Consider the following 23,339-nt stretch of genomic DNA (forward strand, 5'->3'; position numbering starts at 1 on the left):
TTCCCATTAGCTGGTGCTACAGGGTTAGAGAACACAGATTTATGGTACTGGGCAAAAGAGGCAGGGAGAATATGCGGAAGTGGTGATGCTCTGGAATCCACTGGCCACAAGGGCGGTGGAAGCGAAACAATCATGATTTCAAAATAGGCACTTGAAATAAATAACCTTGTAGGGCTACAGGGACTGAGCCACGTGTGGCATGGTACTGACTGGATTTCCCTAATCCCCTGTATTCCAATGCCTTGACTCACTCTTCTCAGTTCTCTATCACTCTGTCACCTGCACCAAGCCCTAATCCACTGGCTGTTAGTCCCTGTCCCCCCAATCTCAGTACCCCTCCCCACTCCATCATCGCCTTCACCTCCCTCCCATCTCCCCAACTCATCTCAAGCCCACTCCCATCTCTCTCCCCCCCCACCAGCCAGTCCTATTTCTCATCACCCCTCTTGATTGGGACTGGCTGGCGACAGTGCCAGGTGGTGATGCCATCAAGCTGGAGGCTACTATTCTGGTTGCCGGTGATGGCACAGCGTGGGAGGGAGGTGTGTCACTACTGTGCCAGGAATTCAAAGTACTCCAGTCTCTTGTGCTTCCAGCGACGGTGCCTGGAGTTTGATCCATTCTCCAATCTGGGGGCACTTCCAGGGTGGGGGTGGGGGAGGGGTCCCTCTAATTGGCCTTTATAATCTTTATTAGTGTCAAGTAGGCTTACATAATTGCGATTTTGATTCTTATTGCCTCACCCAGGTGACTACTGAGCAGCCAGGAGTAAGGAAGCTTCGGAATCGGCACCATCACAGCAGTATGAACCAGCTGGGTGGAGCAACAGCTATTTTTCTGACCATCATTGCCACAGGCTTCTTGCTGCCTGGTGGCAAAACGCCTACATCGCCCTCCCAAAGAACTTCCAAAGTGTGGCGACAACACACATAAACAATGGGGGGCGGGGGGGAGGAACACCTTATATGGTGTTATCCTTGTAACGGGAACCCTCTGGGTGCAACCAAAAGATAATAGGGGGAGATATAAATCTTCCATCAGTTCATCCGGGGTAGATAAATCTGTACGAATAACAATATTAAAATTAATTCACAAATGGGGTAATTTAATGTTCGTTTTCAGTAACCACACAGTGTTAAATCGTAACATCACATGAGAATATCTTGTGCCCAGCCCTGTTACAAAGCGCACCTCCCCTCTCACCCCCCACTCCTTGTATCGAGCCTGTTGTAAAGTTGGCTCTAACATCTCCAAGGTGATGAGATTCTATAAACACTGGCCCAGTGCAGCGGAGGTGCGCGGTGTCAAATTGGTTGTCAGCATTCCGGGCGGATAGAAACTGATCAAAAATATCTTTGAAAGGGGCAAAAATTCACTGCATTTGTCACACATACATAGCTAAAGACAATGAATAATTGTTGAGCATCTTAATCAGCGGCTTTTTCTCCTTTCTTCCCCCCCTTTAGGTCTTGCAGCTGGTGTGTGCCTCCCAGGTTGAAGGCTTTCCTTATTTTCTCCCCCAAGTCAACTGCGGGAACTCTCGGTGACGGTCTCGACTTTTACACCCAAGCGGAACCATGCCTGGGGATTCTGGAAAATCAGACATGGAGAGGGTCGGCCTCTTCCAGGAGATGAGCTATGTCACCGTCCAAGATCCATATATCGATACAATGTCAAGTGAGTTTGCTCATCCAATAATAATTCATTTCGAACTAATGGCGATAGAGCGTCTCCTCTCGGAGTTGAGAAGTCAGTTTTTACTGCCGACTGGTCTTTTTTTTTACATATAGACCTTTGGCAACAATCAGGAAACAGTTTTTATAACATGCACATTGTTCACAGATGAACGTTTAGATTGCATGAATATGGCACAGTTAATTACAACTAGTTTTAACATAATAACGCAGAATTTTCTGTGTCCTGAGCTTATTTTGGGGCATAAAACTGGTTGTAAGCCATATAAATCTGGAATTGAGACAAACTGCACTCCATTGGTGACATCAATGGTCCCATTGCTAAATTCATTGAGCCCATTACATGTTCCATTTATAGATGGGTGTTAATATGTTAGCGAGGGGCATAGCTACTTTTTTATTTGATCACAGGATGTGAGCGTCGCTTTATTGCCCATCCCTAATTGCCTGAGAACTGAGTTGCTTGCTAGGCCTTTTAAAATGGGAAATAAGAGTCAACCACATTTCTGTGGGTCTGGAGTCACATGTACGCCAGACCAGTTGAGGATGGCAGATTTCCTTTCCGAAAGCACGAGTGAACCAGATCGGGAAATCCGCTGGCCACAAGGGTGGTGGAAGCAAAACAATCATGATTTCAAAAGGAACTTGAATAGGCACTTGAAAGAAATAACCTTGTAGGGCTGAATCAGATCGTTTTTACTGACAGTCCACAATAGTTTCCTGGTCAGCGTTAGACCTTTTTAATTCCAGATTTTTACTGAACTCAAATTCAGATTTCACCATCTGCCATAGTGGGATTTAAACCCCGGTCCTCAGAGCATTAGCCTGGTTCTGTAAATGACTAGTCCAGCGACAGTACCACTGTGCCACTGCCTTCCCTTGGAGAAGTCAATCAGGTCTTCAGTTGCATACTGCAGCCACCCAAGTGGCTACCAACAGCATTTTAATGCTGAGCCAGGAGGAGCAAGAGTATTTCTTCCTGCTCGAGAGTACTCTTGATGGCTGCAGACTTAGTAGCCTTCCAGTGCAAGGAGCTATCCACCCGAGAGAGTTCTGAACATACAATCATATGAGAGGGAAAGGATTTGCCTCATCTCCATCTTAAATGGGAGACTCCTTTATTTTTAATCTGTGTCCCCCTAGCTCTAGTCCCTCCCACAAGGCGAAACATCCTTTCAGCATCCATCCTGTCAAGTCCCCTCACGATCTCATATGTTTCAAAAAGATCAACTTTAATTCTGCGAAACCCGAATGCATCCGGGCCCAACATAATAATAATAATTTAGTGTCTCAAGTAGGCTTACGTTAACACTGCAATGAAGTTACTACGAAAAGCCCATAGTCGTCACATTCCGGCACTTGTTCGGGTACACAGACGGAGAATTCAGAATGCCCAATCCACCTAACAAGCACGTCTTTCAGGACTTGTGGGAGGCAACCGGAGCACCCGGAGGAAACCCACGCAGGCACAAGAAGAACGTGCAGACTCCGCACAGACAGTGACCCAAGCCGGGAATCGAACCGGGTCCCTGGTGCTGTGAAGCCATAGTGCTAACCACTATGCTACCGTGATGCTCTAGAGGGCATTGAAGAAGAGAGGAGGACAATAGAGCGCAAGACAATAGAGCAGAAGACAATAGAGAGGAGGACAGAGGATATTAAAGAGGAGGACAGAGGACATTAAAGAGGAGGACAATAGAGTTTGCACATTCTCCCCATGTCTGTGTGGGTCTCACCCCCACAACCCTAAGATGTGCAGAGTAGGTGGATTGGCCACGCAATATTGCCCCTTAATTGGAAAAATTAAAACAAAAAGAAAAAAAAGAGGAGGACAAGTGCTGGGCTGCACCATGACTTGTCTGATACCCACACCCCTGGATCCATTTCTTTCCTCCTAGCCTGCCACTTGATTCATGTCCTCTTCAGCCTTCGTAGAGGTTATTGATGTGTTGAAATGCCTCTGAGTCCCTCCAGAAGCTTTCTAAAGTTTGAGCTCCTTTATCTTGTGGCACATTGCCTTAATTCTGACTCGCACACAATTAGCCCCTCCAATCAGTGGTGTCATCCATGGGCCCACCCATGTTTGTAGTTGTGAACAATGATGTAAATTAGACCATTGACACTTGCAATTCAGATGCTTTTAAAAAAAGATACTGCAAGCCAGATTAGAATTGTTTGCACTGGTGGATGGAAACTGGCACCAGTTCTTCTTAATCTCAATCTGCCCACAATGTTCATTACTGTTTGTTATATTTTATATTTTCCTGCATAACCCTCTAAAACAAACGTGATGTGCTTCAATAGAAGTTCTACATCAATGTGGTATTCTATACTGTTTTATGTTTACTGCACATTCAATGCATTTTCATGATTCGATGATTAATAGCGAACTTACTGCTTCGTCTTTTCCACTTTTAAGAACCTTTCAATGAGGGGGCTTATAAAGGAAAACAAATGTTGCTGGAAGGATCAAAAACAAAGTCAGCCACTCAGGCAGGATACTTTGACAATGAATTTATGAGGATCTTTCAAAAGGAAGCCTATACTGATCAAGTTAAATTAAGAAGACAAGCAAAATTGAGTGCGACCAAAAACAACCTAAATGGCGTTTTCTTTCCTAGTCAGGGGGCAAAACAATGGTAAGTTTACAAGTATCAAAATGCTACTTTTTGTGTCATGACATTGAATTTCCAACACATGAACAATCATTTGGTCCAACTGGCCAGTGTTTATGCTCCACATGCCTCCTCTCACCCCTCTGTATCTAACTCTAGCATAACACCTACTATTCCTTTCTCCCTGATGTATTTATCTAGCTGAAGAGTTACAGTGAAGAATTGTCTGCTACTGTTGTTGGAAACTGGTTCTAATTGGCTGGCTCAGTCAGAAAAACTGTACACTGGTGTGGCCAATGGAAAAAGTCATTTATTTTCAGTTTTCTGAAGCTTTAGAATTCTGTCTGAGGTCTGGCTTAACATCTTGTTGGACAAAGTGAAGAACCTTTTGTACTTATATGACCCAGTAAGTAAAGTCGCCATAGTCTCAGATGACCATAGGCTGCTTCCCCCTTTGAGGGCGAGAGCTGACTGGTGGTGATTTGACCTGAGGGTCACCACACCTCAGGCGGGAGGCAAGGGTGAGAAGGCGGGGCCTTCATGAATAACGTCAGCCAGTACGGGAATTGAACCAGCGCTGTGGGCCTTGCTCTTGACCACAAATCAGCCATTCAGCCAACTGAGCTAAACCCCAACAACACAGATGCCAACCTTCAGCCAATTCAATTTACTCCACATATCAAGAAACGGCTCAAGTCACTGGATACTACAAAGATTATGGGTCCTGATAATATTCTAACAACAGTACTGAGGACATGTGTTCCAGAACTAACCATCCCCCTAGCCAATCAGCGATCCCCACTGGTGGAAAGCTCTACGCTGGTTGGAGTCATACCCAGTAGAATGGAAGATTGAATTGGATTTGTTTATTGTCACGTGTACCGAGGTACAGTGAAAAGTATTGTTCTGCGTTCAGTCCAGACCAATCATTCCATACATGAAAAAATCAGTGGACATACATAAATATACAGTGTAAATACATAGGCACAGACATCGGGTGAAGCATACAGAGTGCAGTAATACTCAGTAGAGAAAATGTGTAAAGAGATCAATTCATTGCCTGAGAGGGTCATTCAGGAGTCTGATAACAGTGGGGAAGAAGCTGTTTTTGAATCTGTTAGTGTGTGTTAGAACATATAGAACATAGAACATACAGTGCAGAAGGAGGCCATCCAGCCCATCGAGTCTGCACCGACCCACTTAAGCTCTCACTTCCACCCTATCCCCGTAACCCAATAACCCCTCCTAACTAAGGGCAATTTATCATGGCCAATCCACCTAACCTGCACGTCTTTGGACCTTGGGAGGAAACCGGAGCACCCGGAGGAAACCCACGCAGACACAGGGAGAACGTGCAGACTCCACACAGACAGTGACCCAGCGGGGAATCAAACCTGGGACCCTGGCGCTGTGAAGCCACAGTGCTATCCACTTCTGCTACCATGCTGCCCTCAGACTTTTTTATCTCCTGCCGGATGGAAGAGACAATAACCCGGGTGGGAGGGGTCTTTGATTATGCTGCCCACTTTTCCAAGGCAGCGAGAGGTGTAGACAGAGTCGATGGGAGGTGGGTTCACTTGATGGACTGGGCTGTGTTCACGACTCTAATTTTGTACGGTCTTGGGCCAAGCAGTTGCCATACCAGGCTGTGATGCAACCAGATAGGATGCTTTCTATGGTGCATCTGTAAAAATTGGTAAGAGTCAATGTGGACATGCCAAATTTTCTTAGTTACCTGAGAAAGTATAGGCACTGTTGTGCTCTCTTGGTCGCAGCGTCGATGTGGGTGGACCAGGACAGATCATTGGTGCACACTTAGGAATTTGAAGCTGTCAACCATCTCCACCTCAGCATCATTGATGCGGACTGGGGGGTGTACAGTACTTCACTTCCTGAAGTCAATTACAGCTCCTTAGTTTTGCTGACATTGAGGGAGAGATTGTTGTTCCTACACCATGTCATTAGATTCTCTATCTCCCTCCTGTATTCTGGCTCATCGTTGTTTGAGATCCGACTCACTACGGTCGTGTCATCAGCAAACCTGTAGGCGGAGTTGGAGCCAAATTTTGACACACAGTGTATAGTGTATAGGGAGTATAATAGAGGGCTAAGTACGCAGCCTTGCGGGGCCTCGGTATTAAGGACTATCGTGGTGGAGGTGTTGTTTATCCTTACTGATTGTGGTGAAGGTAGTGGTGGTTGGAGGTCAATCATCCCAATTCCAGGACATCATTATAGGCGTTCCTCATCACAGTGTCCTTGGTGTAACCCATCTTCAGCTGCTTCATCAATGACCTTCCTTCCATCGTAAGGTCAGAAGTTCACTGATGATTGCACAATTCTATGCACCATTTGCAACTCCTCAGATAATGAAGCAATTCATGTCCAAATGCAGCAAGACCTGGACAATATCCAGGTTTGGGCTGACTAGTGGCAAGTAACATTTCAAGCTGCACAAGTGCCAGGCAATGACCATCTTCAACGAGACGACCTAACCATTGCCCCTTAACGTTCGATGGTATTACCATTACTGAATCCCCCCTATCAACATCCTGGGGATTACCTTTGAACTGAAACTGAACTACGTTGTGTAACTCACCTTCTGACTCCCCAAAGGCTGTACACAATCTACTATGCACAAGTCAGGAGCGCAAAGAATACTTGCCATGTGCCCAGCTCAGTGCGGCTCCAACAACAATCAAGAAGATTAATACCATCTAGAACAAACCAGCCCGCTTGATTGGCACACCATTCACAAACATTTATTTACAGCCAACTACACAGTAGCAGCAGTGTGTGCCATCTGCCAGGTGCCCTGCGGGACCTCACCAAAGCAGCGCGTTGGCACAGTGGTTAGCACTGCTGCCTCACAGCGTCAGCGACCTGTTTCAATTGGAGGATTGTCTGTGTGGAAGTTTCCTCCGGGTGCTCTGGTTTCCTCCCACAGTCCAAAGATGTGCAGGTTAGGGGAGTTGCCATGTTCAATGTGCGGGGTTACAAGGAAAGGGCAGAGTGTGGGCTTAGGTAGAGTGTTCTTTTCGAGGGTCCGTGAAGATTCAATGGGCCAAATGGCCTCCTGCACTGTAGGAATTTTATCTATGGAAAGTTCCTCAGACAGCACCTTCAAACCCACAACCACTGCCATCTAGAAGGTCAAGGGCAGATGCATGGGAACACAACCACCTGGAGGTTCCCCACCAAACCACTCGCCATCCTGACTTGGAAATATATTGCCGTTCCTTCATTGTTGCTGGGTCAAAATCCTGGACCGCACTCGCTAACGAATAGCACTGTGGATATACCTATACTACAGGAACTGCAGCAACAAATTCTGGCCGGCCAGTAATGAAAATGAAATGAAAATCGCTTATTGTCACAAGTAGGATTCAATGAAGTTACTGTGAAAAGCCCCTAGTCGCCACATTCCGGCGCCTGTTCGGGGAGGCTGTTACGGGAATTGAACCCGCACTGTTGGCCTGCTTTAAAAGCCAGCTATTTAGCCCTGTGCTAAACCAGCACTAATGGACAGTAATGTCCACATCCCACAAATGAATTAAAAAAAAAAGTTTCCCCAATGCTCTATCTCTACTAATGCTAATTAATTTAAGTTCCTCACTCTTCTTCATTTGGTTTCCCTTGATTTCTGATAAATAATTTGTGTCTTCTACTGTGAAGACAGATATAAAGGGCAGGAACTTTGGATGAGGACATTTGTGACAGGTTCAAATGGAGGTCACAATCCTGCACTGTGGGAAACTGTAACCTGGCAGTTGTATTCCCCAGTTGGTAAATTATGTGCTATAGTATAAGGGTTTTGATATAGGTTAACATAGTACTAAGTACACTGTTGTGTTCTTCATGAAGGCTCCCGCCTTCTCTTTTAAAAAAAAAAAAAAATGTATTTTATTACAAACATGTAACAAAACAGTTTATAACACATAAACACCCCAGGAAACCTACTTCCCAGCAATCAACTATACAGTTTGTACAAATCTTTCCCCTTTTCACCCCCGACCACCCCCCAGCCCCACCCTGCGACGAACAGTTCCTCAAACATGGTCACAAACATTCACCACCTTTTCCCAAATCCCTCTGCAGAGCCCCTTAATTCATACTTTATCTTCTCCAACTGCAGGAAGTCGTACAGGTCACCCAACCAAGCCGCTACCCCTGGTGGCGATGCCAACCACCACTCCGGTAAATTCCGTTGCCGTGCAATCAGAGGCGAAGGCCACAACATCGGCCTTCCTCCGTTCCATGAGCTCCGGCTTTTCTGAAACCCCAAATATTACCACCAAAGGGTCCGGGTCCACCTCCTCCTCCACAATCTTGGCTAAGTCCGCAAACATTTCCGCCCAGAATCTTCCCAATTTTTCACAACCCCAAAACATGTGCGTGTGATTCGCTGGCCCCCGCCCACACCTCTCACACTCATCTGCTACCCCCTTAAAGAACCCACTCATTCTCGCCCGAGTCATATGCACCCTGTGCACCACCTTAAACTGTAACAGGCTCATCCTTGCACAAGGGGAGGTCCCGTTTACCCGACGCTGTGCCTCACTCTATACTCCTCAATTGATCTCTCTTCCCAACTCCGCTTCCAATTTCTCCTTGATCTTCACCACCCGCTCGCCTCCCTGCTCCCCCAGCCACTTGTATTTATCTGCAATTCTTCCCTGCCCTTCCACAGCCGGAAGCAGCAGTCGCTCTAGCAGGGTGTATCCCGGCAACCTAGGGTAACCCCCTTCAGACCTTCCGCGCAAAGTCCCTAACCTGCAGATACCTGAACTCACTCCACCTCGGCAGCTCTACCAACTCGGAGCCATTGGCAATGCTGCCATCCATCCTCCCCGCCAACAACTTAGCCAATACTTTGGCCCCCGACTTCTCAACCTTGCCCCTGGCCTGAGGTGGGGTGATCCTCAGATTAAATCACCACCAGTCAGCTCGCCCCCTCAAAGGGGAAAGCGGCCTATGGTCGCCTGGGACTGTGGCGACTTCACCGTTACACTATTGTCCACACACAGATGTAAGAGAACATAATGATCCGTGCTTAGGGGTCAGTCTAGAGTTGCGCAGAACTATGTGCAGATGTAAGCATGGGGACAGCTCCTCGCTTAAACATTTAACATGGGGGTCTTGTATTTAATAAATATATACAGTTAACCTATCTAAGACTGAAAACTTCATTATGACCTACTGAATGGTATCCAATACACTACAACCTGGTGACAGTGAATGGAAAAAAACCTGAAACCTCACGAAAAGGCAGAGAAAGACTAAAATCCTAGAAGACGAAAGGAAAATGTAAAGAAGTGTTCTGACGTGAAGAAAAGTTCAAGAAGCAGGTGCGGAGAGGAAAGTCATCAGGGAAATGCTCCAAAGAACAGCTTGAAAGCCAAAGCCCGAGATTTTAAACTCCTCACTGCAGCAAGAGACTTTGATGTTCAGCTTCAATCCCCATAATGAACTCAATACTTACCTTGAGTTTAGATCAGGAGTTTGGGAACTCCAGTTCCCGGTGGGCCTCAGGACCTCTGCACATGAACTAGCCACACATGCGCAGTTTGTCGATTTCACACATGCACCAGCCAGGAAAGGGGTCACTCATGCTCAGTTAGTGGCTTTTCCCATCTTCAGGCCAGAGCATATCACAGAAGAAAAAGAAGAAGAAATGTGAAACCGGTCGTGTCACCCGAACAATGCCGGGGGAGTGAGGGAGTGCGACAGAGAGAAAGAAGGTCCAAAGGAAGAAGAAGATCCCAAACCAGTGAGTGGGGCAGAAACAGGTCCCAGAACAAGGTCCCATTTAAGGGACAAGGGCAGTGAACAGAAACAGACCCTGTTAAGTAAAGTTGAGAAAAAGAAGCCGAGCAATAGGCTCCGAATCAAAGAGGAGCAGACTTGAAGCAAATCGAGTTTGAGAGAAACCCTGACGATCCAAGAGGGCAGCTGAAGTTTCCTGACTCCGTGGTACTCTGCTTGACATGGCCAAAGATATGAAAGTGTGCTTGCACGGTGAGCTTGAGTATAGCCAGAATCCAGAGGAAAGGAATTTCAGAAGGCGAGATTGAAACCCTGGACATGAATCCTTTGTTGAAGGCCCCCAAGTGGGAGTGACATTCAGAGAGAATTCCAAGGCAACTTCTTCAAATGTGTAGATTAGAAACCCTTATGAGAAAGTGCCAGTGAGATCAGTTGGGTCACGGCCGATCGGAGGGTCTATTTTTAATGTCCAGCTCTGCGGTCTGAGTCGCCATGACGGCGCAGAGTGACAAGCGGGTTGTTGAGAAATCCATAGGATCTGCTTTGGTTGTATGCCATTTATTTTGGAGTGTAATGTGGCTGACCATGGTGGGTCAGCTCGTTCACATACCATGGGCCGGATTCTCTGTTTTTGGGACTATGTCCCCATGCCGTCGTAAAAACTGTAGCCACATATTCCAAGTTCTGCAGGGGCCGATTGGCCGCGAGCCCGACCCTGACCGCTTGCCCAAATATTGCCCGGCCACGTATAAGGCTCCCGCTGACCTCCGATCGGCCCGCCCGACCAGGGCGGCTGCGGACTGTATCCTGCTAGTAACCTGACCAGCAGGACCATGTTAGATCCACGCCGTCGGGACTTCGGCCGGTCAGGGGCGGAGAATGGCGGGGCGGGCCTCCAGCAATGGCCGCAAGTAGGTGATATGCGGCGCGGCATACTCGCCGAGTACACCGCTTTCAGCGCCTGGAGAACCGGGGAACCCGCGCCGGTCCCGATTTCGTGCACCCAAATGGATTGTCTCTTCCCCCCCCCCCCGCCCCCCGCGATTTCGCCGTCGGCTTGTGGCGAATCCAGCCTCATATACTTACCCTGAGTATAAGACAGATATTTGAATCATTGTTTTAACTAAGATTTTTCCAACATTTTTGTCTGGCAGTTTATTTTTCGTGTTTATTAAACATTTTATTCTTTTTGTTAAAAGTTCATAAGTAGGACATTGGTGGCAGCTATGAGGTGAACAGTCGCACACTCGGTGGCTCCTGCTCGGGGATTTGTTTTTCTTTTTGCCCTTTCTGCTTGGTTGACGGGGGATTAAAATTGGCGCAGGGTGATAGAATAACATCCCCACTCTTGAGTGATGTCGGTTGGATATGACACTCGGCAGAAGATGAGCAAGGGAGCGTCATGAGAGTCAGAAGGTCCCCAAGCTGCAGAAGGGGAGAAAATGGCAGAGGCCTCTGCGGCCTCGTTGTCCCCTCAGTGGAAACATAGGAAGAGATGAAAATCTAGAACCTAGAATGGCAAGGGAGAGTAGAAGTTTGCATAAAAGAGCAGAAGGAGTCTCCAAAAGCAGTTAACAGAAGCACAATTACAGAATGCAAGCTTGAATGATCAATGAAGATTGTAGAGAATCAACTTTCACGTATGAAATATGAAAAACAAATGTGAACTAATGAGAACACTAGAATGCAGCTAAGAGGAAGTAGAACACTTGAAAGAGTACTTAAAATGATTAAATGATGAACTTGTAGAAACAAATTAAACAAAAATGGATCTTCAAATAAAACCTGATGAACAGGAGAATGAATTGCTGATGAATTAGAATAGTTGCTTTAAAGCAAAATTATCAATCAAAGCTCAACTTCGGTCCAATCTGATCAACATTATGGATGAGATGTGGGGCGTCATTCTCCGACCCCCCCCAGCGGGTCGGAGAATGGCCGTTGGCCGCCGTGAATCCCGCCCCCGCCGGTTGCCGAAGTCTCCGAAGGGAGAAAAGTCGGCGGGGCGTTAATGGCGCCGCTGACGTCGGAAAATGGCACGGGTGTGCGCAAGGCAGCCGATTTTGGGCCTGCCGATATTCTCCCTTCCGGATGGGCCGAAGTCCCGTCGATGTGATGACCGTTCACGTCGACGTAAGTCAAACCTCCTTTTCATCGGCGTGACCCGGTGCTCCAGGCTCACGCCGACCAGCGTGGAGGTGAGTGACGGCCTGGGGGGTTGGCCGCTGGGCAGGCGATGGCGTGGCCGCAGTCCGAATGTGTGGAGAGAGGTGTGTCTAGGGTTGTGTGTGTGTGTGTGCGGCCGGGGGGGGGGGGGGGGAGGTGTGGTGGTTTGGGTGGGCTGGGCTCCGGGGGAGTGCTGGGAGGGGGGTCTGTGCCGGGGAGGAGGATGGGAGCTCCGTGCCGGGCAGGGGGATGGGGATGGGAGGTCCGTGCCGGGGAGGAGGATGGGGGGGGAGTCTGTGGCGGGGTGGAGGATGGGAGGTCCGTGCCGGGGAGGGGGATGTGGGGGGTCCGTGCCGGGGAGGGGGATGGGACGCCGTGCCAGAGAGGGGGATGGGGGGGGTCCGTGCCGGGGATGGGGGGGGTCTGTGCCGGGGAGGGGGATGGGGGGTCCGTGCCGGGGATGGGGGGGGTCCGTGCCGGGGAGGGGGATGGGGGGTCCGTGCCGGGGAGGGGGATGGGGGGGTCCGTCCCGGGGAGGGGGATGGGGGGTCCGTGCCGGGGAGGGGGATGGGGGGTCCGTGCCGGGGAGGGGGATGGGGGGGTCCGTCCCGGGGAGGGGGATGGGGGGGTCCGTCCCGGGGAGGGGGATGGGGGGGTCCGTCCCGGGGAGGGGGATGGGGGGGTCCGTCCCGGGGAGGGGGTCCGTGCCGGGGAGGGGGATGGGGGAGGTCCGTGCCGGGGAGGGGGATGGGGGAGGTCCAGGTCCGTGCCGGGGAGGGTGATGGGGGGGTCCGGGTCCGTGACGGAGAGGGGGATGGGTGGGGGGGTCCGTGCCGGGGAGGGGGATGGGGGGTCTGTGCCGGGGAGGGGGATGGGGGGGGGTCCGTGCCGGGGAGGGGGATGGGAGGTCCGTGCCGGGGAGGGGGATGGGGGGTCTGTGCCGGGGAGGGGGATGGGGGGGTCTGTGCCGGGGAGGGGGATGGGGGGGTCCGTCCCGGGGAGGGGGATGGGGGGGTCCGTCCCGGGGAGGGGGATGGGGGGGTCTGTGCCGGGGAGGGGGGGTACGTGCCGGGGAGGGGGATGGGAGGTCCGTGCCGGGGAGGGGGATGGGGGGTCCGTGCCGGGGATGGGGGGTCTGTGCCGGGGAGGGGGGGTACGTGCCGGGGAGGGGGATGGGAGGTCCGTGCCGGGGAGGGGGATGGTGGGTCCGTGCCGGGGATGGGGGGTCCGTGCCGGGGAGGGGGATGGGAGGTCCGTGCCGGGGAGGGGGATGGGGGGGTCCGTGACGGGGAGAGGGATGGGTGGGGGGGGTCCGTGCCGGGGAGGGGGATGGGGGGTCTGTGCCGGGGAGGGGGATGGGGGGTCCGTGCCGGGGAGGGGGATGGGGGGTCTGTGCCGGGGAGGGGGATCGGGGGGGGGTCCGTGCCGGGGAGGAGGATGGGAGGTCCGTGCCGGGGAGGGGGATGTGGGGGGGGGGGGGGTCCGTGCCGGGGAGGGGGATGTGGGGGGGGGGGGGGTCCGTACCGGGGAGGGGGATGGGGGGGTCCGTGCCGGGGAGGGGGATGGGAGGTCCGTGCCGGGGAGGGGGATGGGGGGGTCCGTGACGGGGAGAGGGATGGGTGGGGGGGGTCCGTGCCGGGGAGGAGGATGGGGGGTCCGTGCCGGGGAGGGGGATGGGAGGTCCGTGCCGGGGAGGGGAATGGGGGTGTCCGTGCCGGGGAGGGGGATGGGAGGTCCGTGCCGGGGAGGGGGATGGGGGGTCTGTGCCGGGGAGGGGGGTGGGAGGTCCGTGCCGGGGAGGGGGATGTGGGGGGGGGGGGTCCGTGCCGGGGAGGGAGATGGGAGGTCCGTGCCGGGGAGGGGGATGGGGGGGGTCCGTGCCGGGGAGGGGGATGGGAGGTCCGTGCCGGGGAGGGGGATGGGGGGGTCCGTCCCGGGGAGGGGGATGGGGGGTCTGTGCCGGGGAGGGGGGGTACGTGCCGGGGAGGGGGATGGGAGGTCCGTGCCGGGGAGGGGGATGGGAGGTCCGTGCCGGGGAGGAGGATGGGGGGACCGTGCCGGGGATGGGGGGTCCGTGCCGGGGAGGGGGATGGGAGGTCCGTGCCGGGGAGGGGGATGGGAGGTCCGTGCCGGGGAGGGGGATGGGGGGTCTGTGCCGGGGAGGGGGATGGGGGGGGTCCGTGCCGGGGAGGGGGATGGGGGGTCTGTGCCGGGGAGGGGGATGGGGGGTCCGTGCCGGGGAGGGGGATGGGGGGTCTGTGCCGGGGAGGGGGATCGGGGGGGGTCCGTGCCGGGGAGGAGGATGGGGGGTCCGTGCCGGGGAGGGGGATGGGAGGTCCGTGCCGGGGAGGGGGATGGGGGGGTCCGTGACGGGGAGAGGGATGGGTGGGGGGGGTCCGTGCCGGGGAGGAGGACGTGGGGTCCGTGCCGGGGAGGGGGATGGGAGGTCCGTGCCGGGGAGGGGAATGGGGGTGTCCGTGCCGGGGAGGGGGATGGGAGGTCCGTGCCGGGGAGGGGAATGGGGGTGTCCGTGCCGGGGAGGGGGATGGGAGGTCCGTGCCGGGGAGGGGGATGGGGGGTCTGTGCCGGGGAGGGGGGTGGGAGGTCCGTGCCGGGGAGGGGGATGTGGGGGGGGGGTCCGTGCCGGGGAGGGGGATGGGAGGTCCGTGCCGGGGAGGGGGATGGGGGGGGTCCGTGCCGGGGAGGGGGATGGGGGGGGGTCCGTGCCGGGGAGGGGGATGGGAGGTCCGTGCCGGGGAGGGGGATGGGGGGGTCCGTCCCGGGGAGGGGGATGGGGGGTCTGTGCCGGGGAGGGGGGGTACGTGCCGGGGAGGGGGATGGGAGGTCCGTGCCGGGGAGGGGGATGGGAGGTCCGTGCCGGGGAGGAGGATGGGGGGTCCGTGCCGGGGATGGGGGGTCCGTGCCGGGGATGGGGGGTCCGTGCCGGGGAGGGGGATGGGAGGTCCGTGCCGGGGAGGGGGATGGGAGGTCCGTGCCGGGGAGGGGGATGGGGGGTCTGTGCCGGGGAGGGGGATGGGGGGGGTCCGTGCCGGGGAGGGGGATGGGGGGTCTGTGCCGGGGAGGGGGATGGGGGGTCCGTGCCGGGGAGGGGGATGGGGGGTCTGTGCCGGGGAGGGGGATCGGGGGGGGTCCGTGCCGGGGAGGAGGATGGGGGGTCCGTGCCGGGGAGGGGGATGGGAGGTCCGTGCCGGGGAGGGGGATGGGGGGGTCCGTGACGGGGAGAGGGATGGGTGGGGGGGGGTCCGTGCCGGGGAGGAGGATGGGGGGTCCGTGCCGGGGAGGGGGATGGGAGGTCCGTGCCGGGGAGGGGAATGGGGGTGTCCGTGCCGGGGAGGGGGATGGGGGGTCTGTGCCGGGGAGGGGGGTGGGAGGTCCGTGCCGGGGAGGGGGATGTGGGGGGGGGGTCCGTGCCGGGGAGGGGGATGGGAGGTCCGTGCCGGGGAGGGGGATGGGGGGGGTCCGTGCCGGGGAGGGGGATGGGAGGTCCGTGCCGGGGAGGGGGATGGGGGGGTCCGTCCCGGGGAGGGGGATGGGGTGTCTGTGCCGGGGAGGGGGGGTACGTGCCGGGGAGGGGGATGGGAGGTCCGTGCCGGGGAGGGGGATGGGAGGTCCGTGCCGGGGAGGAGGATGGGGGGTCCGTGCCGGGGATGGGGGGTCCGTGCCGGGGAGGGGGATGGGAGGTCCGTGCCGGGGAGGGGGATGGGAGGTCCGTGCCGGGGAGGGGGATGGGGGGTCTGTGCCGGGGAGGGGGATGGGGGGGGTCCGTGCCGGGGAGGGCGATGGGGGGTCTGTGCCGGGGAGGGGGATGGGGGGTCCGTGCCGGGGAGGGGGATGGGGGGTCTGTGCCGGGGAGGGGGATCGGGGGGGGTCCGTGCCGGGGAGGAGGATGGGAGGTCCGTGCCGGGGAGGGGGATGTGGGGGGGGGGGGGTCTGTGCCGGGGAGGGGGATGTGGGGGGGGGGGGGTCCGTACCGGGGAGGGGGATGGGGGGGTCCGTGCCGGGGAGGGGGATGGGGAGGTCCGTCCCGGGGAGGCGGATGGGGGGGGGGGGGTCCGTGCCGGGGAGCAGGATGGGGGGTCCGTGCCGGGGATGGGGGGTCCGTTCCGGGGAGGGGGATGGGAGGTCCGTGCCGGGGAGGGGGATGGGAGGTCCGTGCCGGGGAGGGGGATGGGGGGGTCCGTCCCGGGGAGGGGGATGGGGGCTCCGTCCCGGGGAGGGGGATGGGGGGGGGGGGGGTCCGTGCCGGGGATGGGAGGTCCGTGCCGGGGAGGGGGATGGGGGGGGGGGTCCGTGCCGGGGAGGGGGATGGGAGGTCCGTGCCGGGGAGGGGGATGGGGTGGTCCGTCCCGGGGAGGGGGATGGTGGGGGTCCGTGCCGGGGAGGAGGATGGGGGGTCCGTGCCGGGGAGGAGGATGGGGGGTCCGTGCCGGGGATGGGGGGTCCGTGCCGGGGAGGGGGATGGGGGGTCCGTGCCGGGGAGGGGGATGGGGGGGTCCGGTTCCGTGACGGAGAGGGGGATGGGTGGGGGGTCCGTGCCGGGGAGGAGGATGGGAGGTCCGTGCCGGGGAGGGGGATGTGGGGGGGGGTCCGTGCCGGGGAGGGGGATGTGGGGGGGGGGTCCGTGCCGGGGAGGGGGATGGGAGGTCCGTGCCGGGGAGGGGGATGGGGGGGGTCCGTGCCGGGGAGGGGGATGGGAGGTCCGTGCCGGGGAGGGGGATGGGGGGGTCCGTCCCGGGGAGGGGGATGGGGGGGTCCGTCCCGGGGAGGGGGATGGGGGGGTCCGTCCCGGGGAGGGGGATGGGGGGTCCGTGCCGGGGAGGAGGATGGGAGGTCCGTGTCGGGGAGGGGGATGGGGGGGTCCGTGCCGGGGAGGGGGATGGGAGGTCCGTGCCGGGGAGGGGGATGGGGGGTCTGTGCCGGGGAGGGGGGGTCCGTCCCGGGGAGGGGGATGGGGGGTCCGTGCCGGGGAGGAGGATGGGAGGTCCGTGCCGGGGAGGGGGATGGGGGGTCTGTGCCGGGGAGGGGGGGTACGTGCCGGGGAGGGGGATGGGAGGTCCGTGCCGGGGAGGGGGATGGGAGGTCCGTGCCGGGGAGGGGGATGGGGGGTCCGTGACGGGGAGGGGGATGGGTGGGGGGGGGGGTCCGTGCCGGGGAGGAGGATGGGAGGTCCGTGCCGGGGAGCGGGATGGGGGGTCTGTGCCGGGGAGGGGGATGGGGGGGGGGGGTGGTCCGTGCCGGGGAGGGGGATGGGAGGTCCGTGCCGGGGAGGGGGATGGGAGGTCCGTGCCGGGGAGGAGGATGGGAGGTCCGTGCCGGGGAGGGGGATGTGGGGGGGGGGTGGTCCGTGCCGGGGAGGGGGATGGGAGGTCCGTGCCGGGGAGGGGGATGGGAGGTCCGTGCCGGGGAGGGGGATGGGGGGCTTCCGTGTCGGGGAGGGGGGTGGGAGGTCCGTGCCGGGGAGGGGGATGAGGGGTCCGTCCCGGGGAGGGGGATGGGGGGGGGTCCGTGCCGGGGAGGAGAATGGGGGGTCCGTGCCCGGGAGGAGGATGGGGGGTCCGTGCCGGGGATGGGGGGTCCGTACCGTGGAGGGGGATGGGGGGTCTGTGCCGGGGACGGGGATGGGGGGGGGTCTGTGCCGGGGAGGGGGATGGGAGGTCCGTGCCGGGGAGGGGGATGGGGGGTCCATGACAGGGAGAGGGATGAAGGGGGGGGGGTCCGTGCCGGGGAGGAGGATGGGGGTTCCGTGCCGGGGAGGGGGATGGGAGGTCTGTGCCGGGGAGGGGGATGGGAGGTCCGTGCCGGGGAGGGGGATGAGGGGGGGGGGGGGGTCCGTGCCGGGGAGGAGGATGGGGGTTCCGTGCCGGGGAGGGGGATGGGAGGTTCCGTGCCGGGGAGGAGGATGGTGGGTCCGTGCCGGGGATGGGAGGGTCCGTGCCGGGGAGGGGGATGGGAGGTCCGTGCCGGGGAGGGGGATGGGGGAGTCCGTGTCGGGGAGGGGGATGGGTGGGTGGGGTCCGTGCCGGGGAGGAGGATGGGGGGTCTGTGCCGGGGAGGAGGATGGGGGGTCCGTGCCGGGGAGGGGGATGGGGGGTCTGTGCCGGGGAGGGGGATGGGGGGGGGTCTGTGCCGGGGAGGGGGATGGGGGGGGGGTCCATGCCGGGGAGGAGGATGGGAGGTCCGTGCCGGGGAGGGGGATGGGGGGTCTGTGCCGGCGAGGGGGATGGGGGGTCCGTGCCGGGGAGAGGGATGGGGGGTCCGTGCCGGGGAGGGGGATGGGGGGTCCGTGCCGGGGAGGGGGATGGGGGGTCCGTGCCGGGGAGGGGGATGGGGGGTCCGTGCCGGGGAGGGGGATGGGGGGTCCGTGCCGGGGAGGGGGATGGGGGGTCCGTCCCGGGGAGGGGGATGGGGGGGTCCGTCCCGGGGAGGGGGATGGGGGGGGGGTCCGTGCCGGGGATGGGGATGGGAGGTCCGTGCCGGGGAGGGGGATGGGGGGGGGGGTCCGTGCCGGGGAGGGGGATGTGAGGTCCGTGCCGGGGAGGGGAATGGGGGGTCCGTGCCGGGGAGGGGGATGGGGGGGGGTCCGTGCCGGGGAGGAGGATGGGGGGGGGGGTCCGTGCCGGGGAGGGGGATGTGAGGTCCGTGCCGGGGAGGGGAATGGGGGGTCCGTGCCGGGGAGGGGGATGGGGGGGGGGTCCGTGCCGGGGAGGAGGATGGGGGGTCCGTGCCGGGGAGGAGGATGGGGGGTCCGTGCCGGGGATGGGGGGTCCGTGCCGGGGAGGGGGATGGGAGGTCCGTGCCGGGGAGGGGGGTGGGGGGGTCCGGGTCCGTGACGGAGAGGGGGATGGGAGGTCCGTGCCGGGGAGGGGGATGGGGGGTCTGTGCCGGGGAGGGGGATGGGGGGGGGGTCCGTGCCGGGGAGGAGGATGGGAGGTCCGTGCCGGGGAGGGGGATGTGGGGGGTCCGTGCCGGGGAGGGGGATGGGAGGTCCGTGCCGGGGAGGGGGATGGGGGGGGTCCGTCCCGGGGAGGGGGATGGGGGGGTCCGTCCCGGGGAGGGGGATGGGGGGGTCCGTCCCGGGGAGGGGGATGGGGGGTCCGTGCCGGGTAGGAGGATGGGAGGTCCGTGTCGGGGAGGGGGATGGGGGGGGTCCGTGTCGGGGAGGGGGATGGGGGGGGTCCGTGCCGGGGAGGAGGATGGGAGGTCTGTGCCGGGGAGGGGGAGGTCCGTCCCGGGGAGGGGGATGGGGGGTCCGTGCCGGGGAGGAGGATGGGAGGTCCGTGCCGGGGAGGGGGATGGGGGGTCTGTGCCGGGGAGGGGGGGTACGTGCCGGGGAGGGGGATGGGAGGTCCGTGCCGGGGAGGGGGGATGGGAGGTCCGTGCCGGGGAGGGGGATGGGGGGTCCGTGACGGGGAGGGGGATGGGTGGGGGGGGTCCGTGCCGGGGGATGGGGGAAGGGAGGTCCGTGCCGGGGAGGGGGAAGGGAGGTCCGTGCCGGGGAGGGGGAAGGGAGGTCCGTGCCGGGGAGGGGGATGGGAGGTCCGTGCCGGGGAGGGGGATGGGGGGGGTCCGTGCCGGGGAGGAGGATGGGAGGTCCGTGCCGGGGAGGGGGATGTGGGGGGGGTGGTCCGGGGAGGGGGATGTGGGGGGGGTGGTCCGTGCCGGGTAGGGGGATGGGGAGGTCCGTGCCGGGGAGGGGGGATGGGAGGTCCCGTGCCGGGGAGGGGGATGGGGGGGGTCCGTGCCGGGGAGGGGGGTGGGAGGTCCGTGCCGGGGAGGGGGATGGGAGGTCCGTGCCGGGGAGGGGGAGGGGGATGGGGGGCGTCCGTGCCGGGGAGGGGGGTGGGAGGTCCGTGCCGGGGAGGGGGATGAGGGGGGGGGGTCCGTGCCGGGGAGGAGAATGGGGGGTCCGTGCCCGGGAGGAGGATGGGGGGTCCGTGCCGGGGATGGGGGGTCCGTACCGTGGAGGGGGATGGTAGGTCCGTGCCGGGGAGGGGGATGGGAGGTCCGTGCCGGGGAGGGGGATGGGGGGGGTCCGTGACGGGGAGAGGGATGGGTGGGGGGGTGTCCGTGCCGGGGCGGAGGATGGGAGGTCTGTGCCGGGGAGGGGGATGGGAGGTCCGTGCCGGGGAGGGGGATGAGGGGGGGGTCCGTGCCGGGGAGGAGGGTGGGGGTTCCGTGCCGGGGAGGGGGATGGGAGGTTCGTGCCGGGGAGGAGGATGGGGGGTCCGTGCCGGGGATGGGGGGGTCCATGCCGGGGAGGGGGATGGGAGGTCCGTGCCGGGGATGGGGGGGTCCGTGCCGGGGAGGGGGATGGGGGGGTCCGTGCCGGGGAGGGGGATGGGGGGTGTCCGTGCCGGGGAGGGGGATGGGGGGGGTCCGTGCCGGGGAGGGGGATGGGAGGTCCGTGCCGGGGAGGGGGATGGGGGAGTCCGTGTCGGGGAGGGGGATGGGTGGGGGGGTCCGTGCCGGGGAGGGGGATGGGTGGGGCGGGTCCGTGCCGGGGAGGAGGATGGGGTGTCCGTGCCGGGGAGGAGGATGGGGGGTCCGTGCCGGGGAGGAGGATGGGGGGGTCCGTGCCAGGGAGGGGGATGGCGGGGGGGGTCCGTGCCGGGGAGGAGGATGGGGGGTCTGTGCCGGGGAGGGGGATGGTGGGAGGTCCGTGCCGGGGAGGGGATGGGGGGTCTGTGCCGGCGAGGGGGATTGGGGGGGGGTCCGTGCCGGGGAGGAGGATGGGAGGTCCGTGCCGGGGAGGGGGATGGGGGGGTCCGTCCCGGGGAGGGGGATGGGGGGGGTCCGTCCCGGGAGGGGGATGGGGGGTCCGTGCGGGGAGGGGGATGGGGGGTCCGTGCCGGGGAGGGGGATGGGGGGTCCGTGCCGGGGAGGGGGATGGGGGGTCCGTGCCGGGGAGGGGGATGGGGGGGTCCGTCCCGGGGAGGGGGATGGGGGGGGGTCCGTGCCGGGGAGGGAATGGGGGAGTCCTTGCCGGGGAGGGGAATGGGGGGGTCCGTGCCGGGGGAGGGGGATGTGAGGTCCGTGCCGGGGAGGGGAATGGGGGGGTCCGTCCCGGGGAGGGGGATGGGGGGGGGGTCCGTGCCGGGGAGGGGGAATGGGGGGGTCCTTGCCGGGGAGGGGAATGGGGAGGTCCGTGCCGGGGAGGGGGATGTGAGGTCCGTGCCGGGGAGGGGAATGGGGGGGTCCGTCCGGGGAGGGGGATGGGGGGGGTCCGTGCCGGGGAGGAGGATGGGGGGTCCGTGCCGGGGAGGGGGATGGGGGAGTCCGTGCCGGGGATGGGGGGTCCGTGCCGGGGAGGGGGATGGGAGGTCCGTGCCGGGGAGGGGGGTGGGGGGGTCCGGGTCCGTGACGGAGAGGGGGATGGGGGGTCTGTGCCGGGGATGGGGATGGGGGGGGGGTCCGTGCCGGGGAGGAGGATGGGAGGTCCGTGCCGGGGAGGGGGATGTGGGGGGTCCGTGCCGGAGAGGGGGATGGGAGGTCCGTGCCGGGGAGGGGGATGGGGGTCCGTCCCGGGGAGGGGGATGGGGGGTCCGTGCCGGGGAGGAGGATGGAAGGTCCGTGCCGGGGAGTGGGATGGGGGGGTCCATGACGGGGAGGAGGATGGGGGTTCCGTGCCGGGGAGAGGGATGGGTGGGGGGGGTCCGTGCCGGGGAGGAGGATGGGAGGTCCGTGCCGGGGAGGGGGATGGGGGGGGTCCGTGACGGGGAGGGGGATGGGGGGGTCCGTGACGGGGAGGGGGATGGGAGGTTCCGTGACGGGGAGAGGGATGGGTGGGGGGGGTCCGTGCCGGGGAGGAGGATGGGAGGTCCGTGCCGGGGATGGGGGGTCCGTACCGTGGAGGGGGATGGGAGGTCCGTGCCGGGGAGGGGGATGGGGGAGTCCGTGCCGGGGAGGGGAATGGGGGGTCTGTGCCGGGGAGGAGGATCGGGGGGGGTCCGTGCCGGGGAGGAGGATGGGAGGTCCGTGCCGGGGTGGGGGATGGGGGGTCTGTGCCGGGGAGGGGGATGGGAGGTCCGTGCCGGGGAGGGGGATGTGGGGGGGGTGGTCCGTGGCGGGGAGGGGGATGGGAGGTCCGTGCTGGGGAGGGGGATGGGGGGGGGTCCGTGCCGGGGAGGGGGATGGGAGGTCCGTGCCGGGGAGGGGGATGGGGGGTCCGTCCCGGGGAGGGGGATGGGGGGGTCCGTCCCGGGGAGGGGGATGGGGGGGGGTCCGTGCCGGGGAGGAGAATGGGGGGTCCGTGCCGGGGAGGAGGAGTCCGTGCCGGGGAGGGGGATGGTAGGTCCGTGCCGGGGAGGGGGATGGGGGTGTCGGTGCCGGGGAGGAGAATGGGGGGTCCGTGCCGGGGAGGAGGATGGGGGGTCCGTACCGTGGAGGGGGATGGGGGAGTCCGTGCCGGGGAGGGGGATGGGGGGGTCCGGGTCCGTGACGGAGAGGGGGATGGGGGGTCTGTGCCGGGGATGGGGATGGGGGGGGGGTCCGTGCCGGGGAGGAGGATGGGAGGTCCGTGCCGGGGAGGGGGATGTGGGGGGTCCGTGCCGGAGAGGGGGATGGGAGGTCCGTGCCGGGGAGGGGGATGGGGGTCCGTCCCGGGGAGGGGGATGGGGGGTCCGTGCCGGGGAGGAGGATGGAAGGTCCGTGCCGGGGAGTGGGATGGGAGGGTCCATGACGGGGAGGAGGATGGGGGTTCCGTGCCGGGGAGAGGGATGGGTGGGGGGGGGTCCGTGCCGGGGAGGAGGATGGGAGGTCCGTGCCGGGGAGGGGGATGGGGGGGTCCGTGACGGGGAGGGGGATGGGGGGGTCCGTGACGGGGAGGGGGATGGGAGGTTCCGTGACGGGGAGAGGGATGGGTGGGGGGGGTCCGTGCCGGGGAGGAGGATGGGAGGTCCGTGCCGGGGATGGGGGGTCCGTACCGTGGAGGGGGATGGGAGGTCCGTGCCGGGGAGGGGGATGGGGGAGTCCGTGCCGGGGAGGGGAATGGGGGGTCTGTGCCGGGGAGGAGGATCGGGGGGGGTCCGTGCCGGGGAGGAGGATGGGAGGTCCGTGCCGGGGTGGGGGATGGGGGGTC

The 23,339-nt window shown here is 61.6% G+C and overlaps 1 protein-coding gene across 1 annotated transcript in view; it reads left to right on the top strand.

Annotated features, from left to right (window-relative positions):
- The first annotated feature begins 1,273 nt into the window (after window positions 1-1,273).
- The window catches only part of cfap96 (cilia and flagella associated protein 96), a 90,266-nt gene continuing 68,200 nt past the window's right edge, over window positions 1,274-23,339 (top strand). The window contains exons 1-3 of the mRNA XM_072515894.1: window positions 1,274-1,294; window positions 1,467-1,677; window positions 4,114-4,333. Coding sequence (XP_072371995.1) covers window positions 1,578-1,677; window positions 4,114-4,333 — 320 coding nt within the window. The 5' untranslated portion in view covers window positions 1,274-1,294; window positions 1,467-1,577. The remainder of the gene's footprint in view (window positions 1,295-1,466; window positions 1,678-4,113; window positions 4,334-23,339) is intronic.

This window comes from Scyliorhinus torazame, chromosome 9, assembly GCF_047496885.1.
Source record: "Scyliorhinus torazame isolate Kashiwa2021f chromosome 9, sScyTor2.1, whole genome shotgun sequence".
Classification (NCBI taxonomy): Eukaryota; Metazoa; Chordata; class Chondrichthyes; order Carcharhiniformes; family Scyliorhinidae; genus Scyliorhinus; species Scyliorhinus torazame.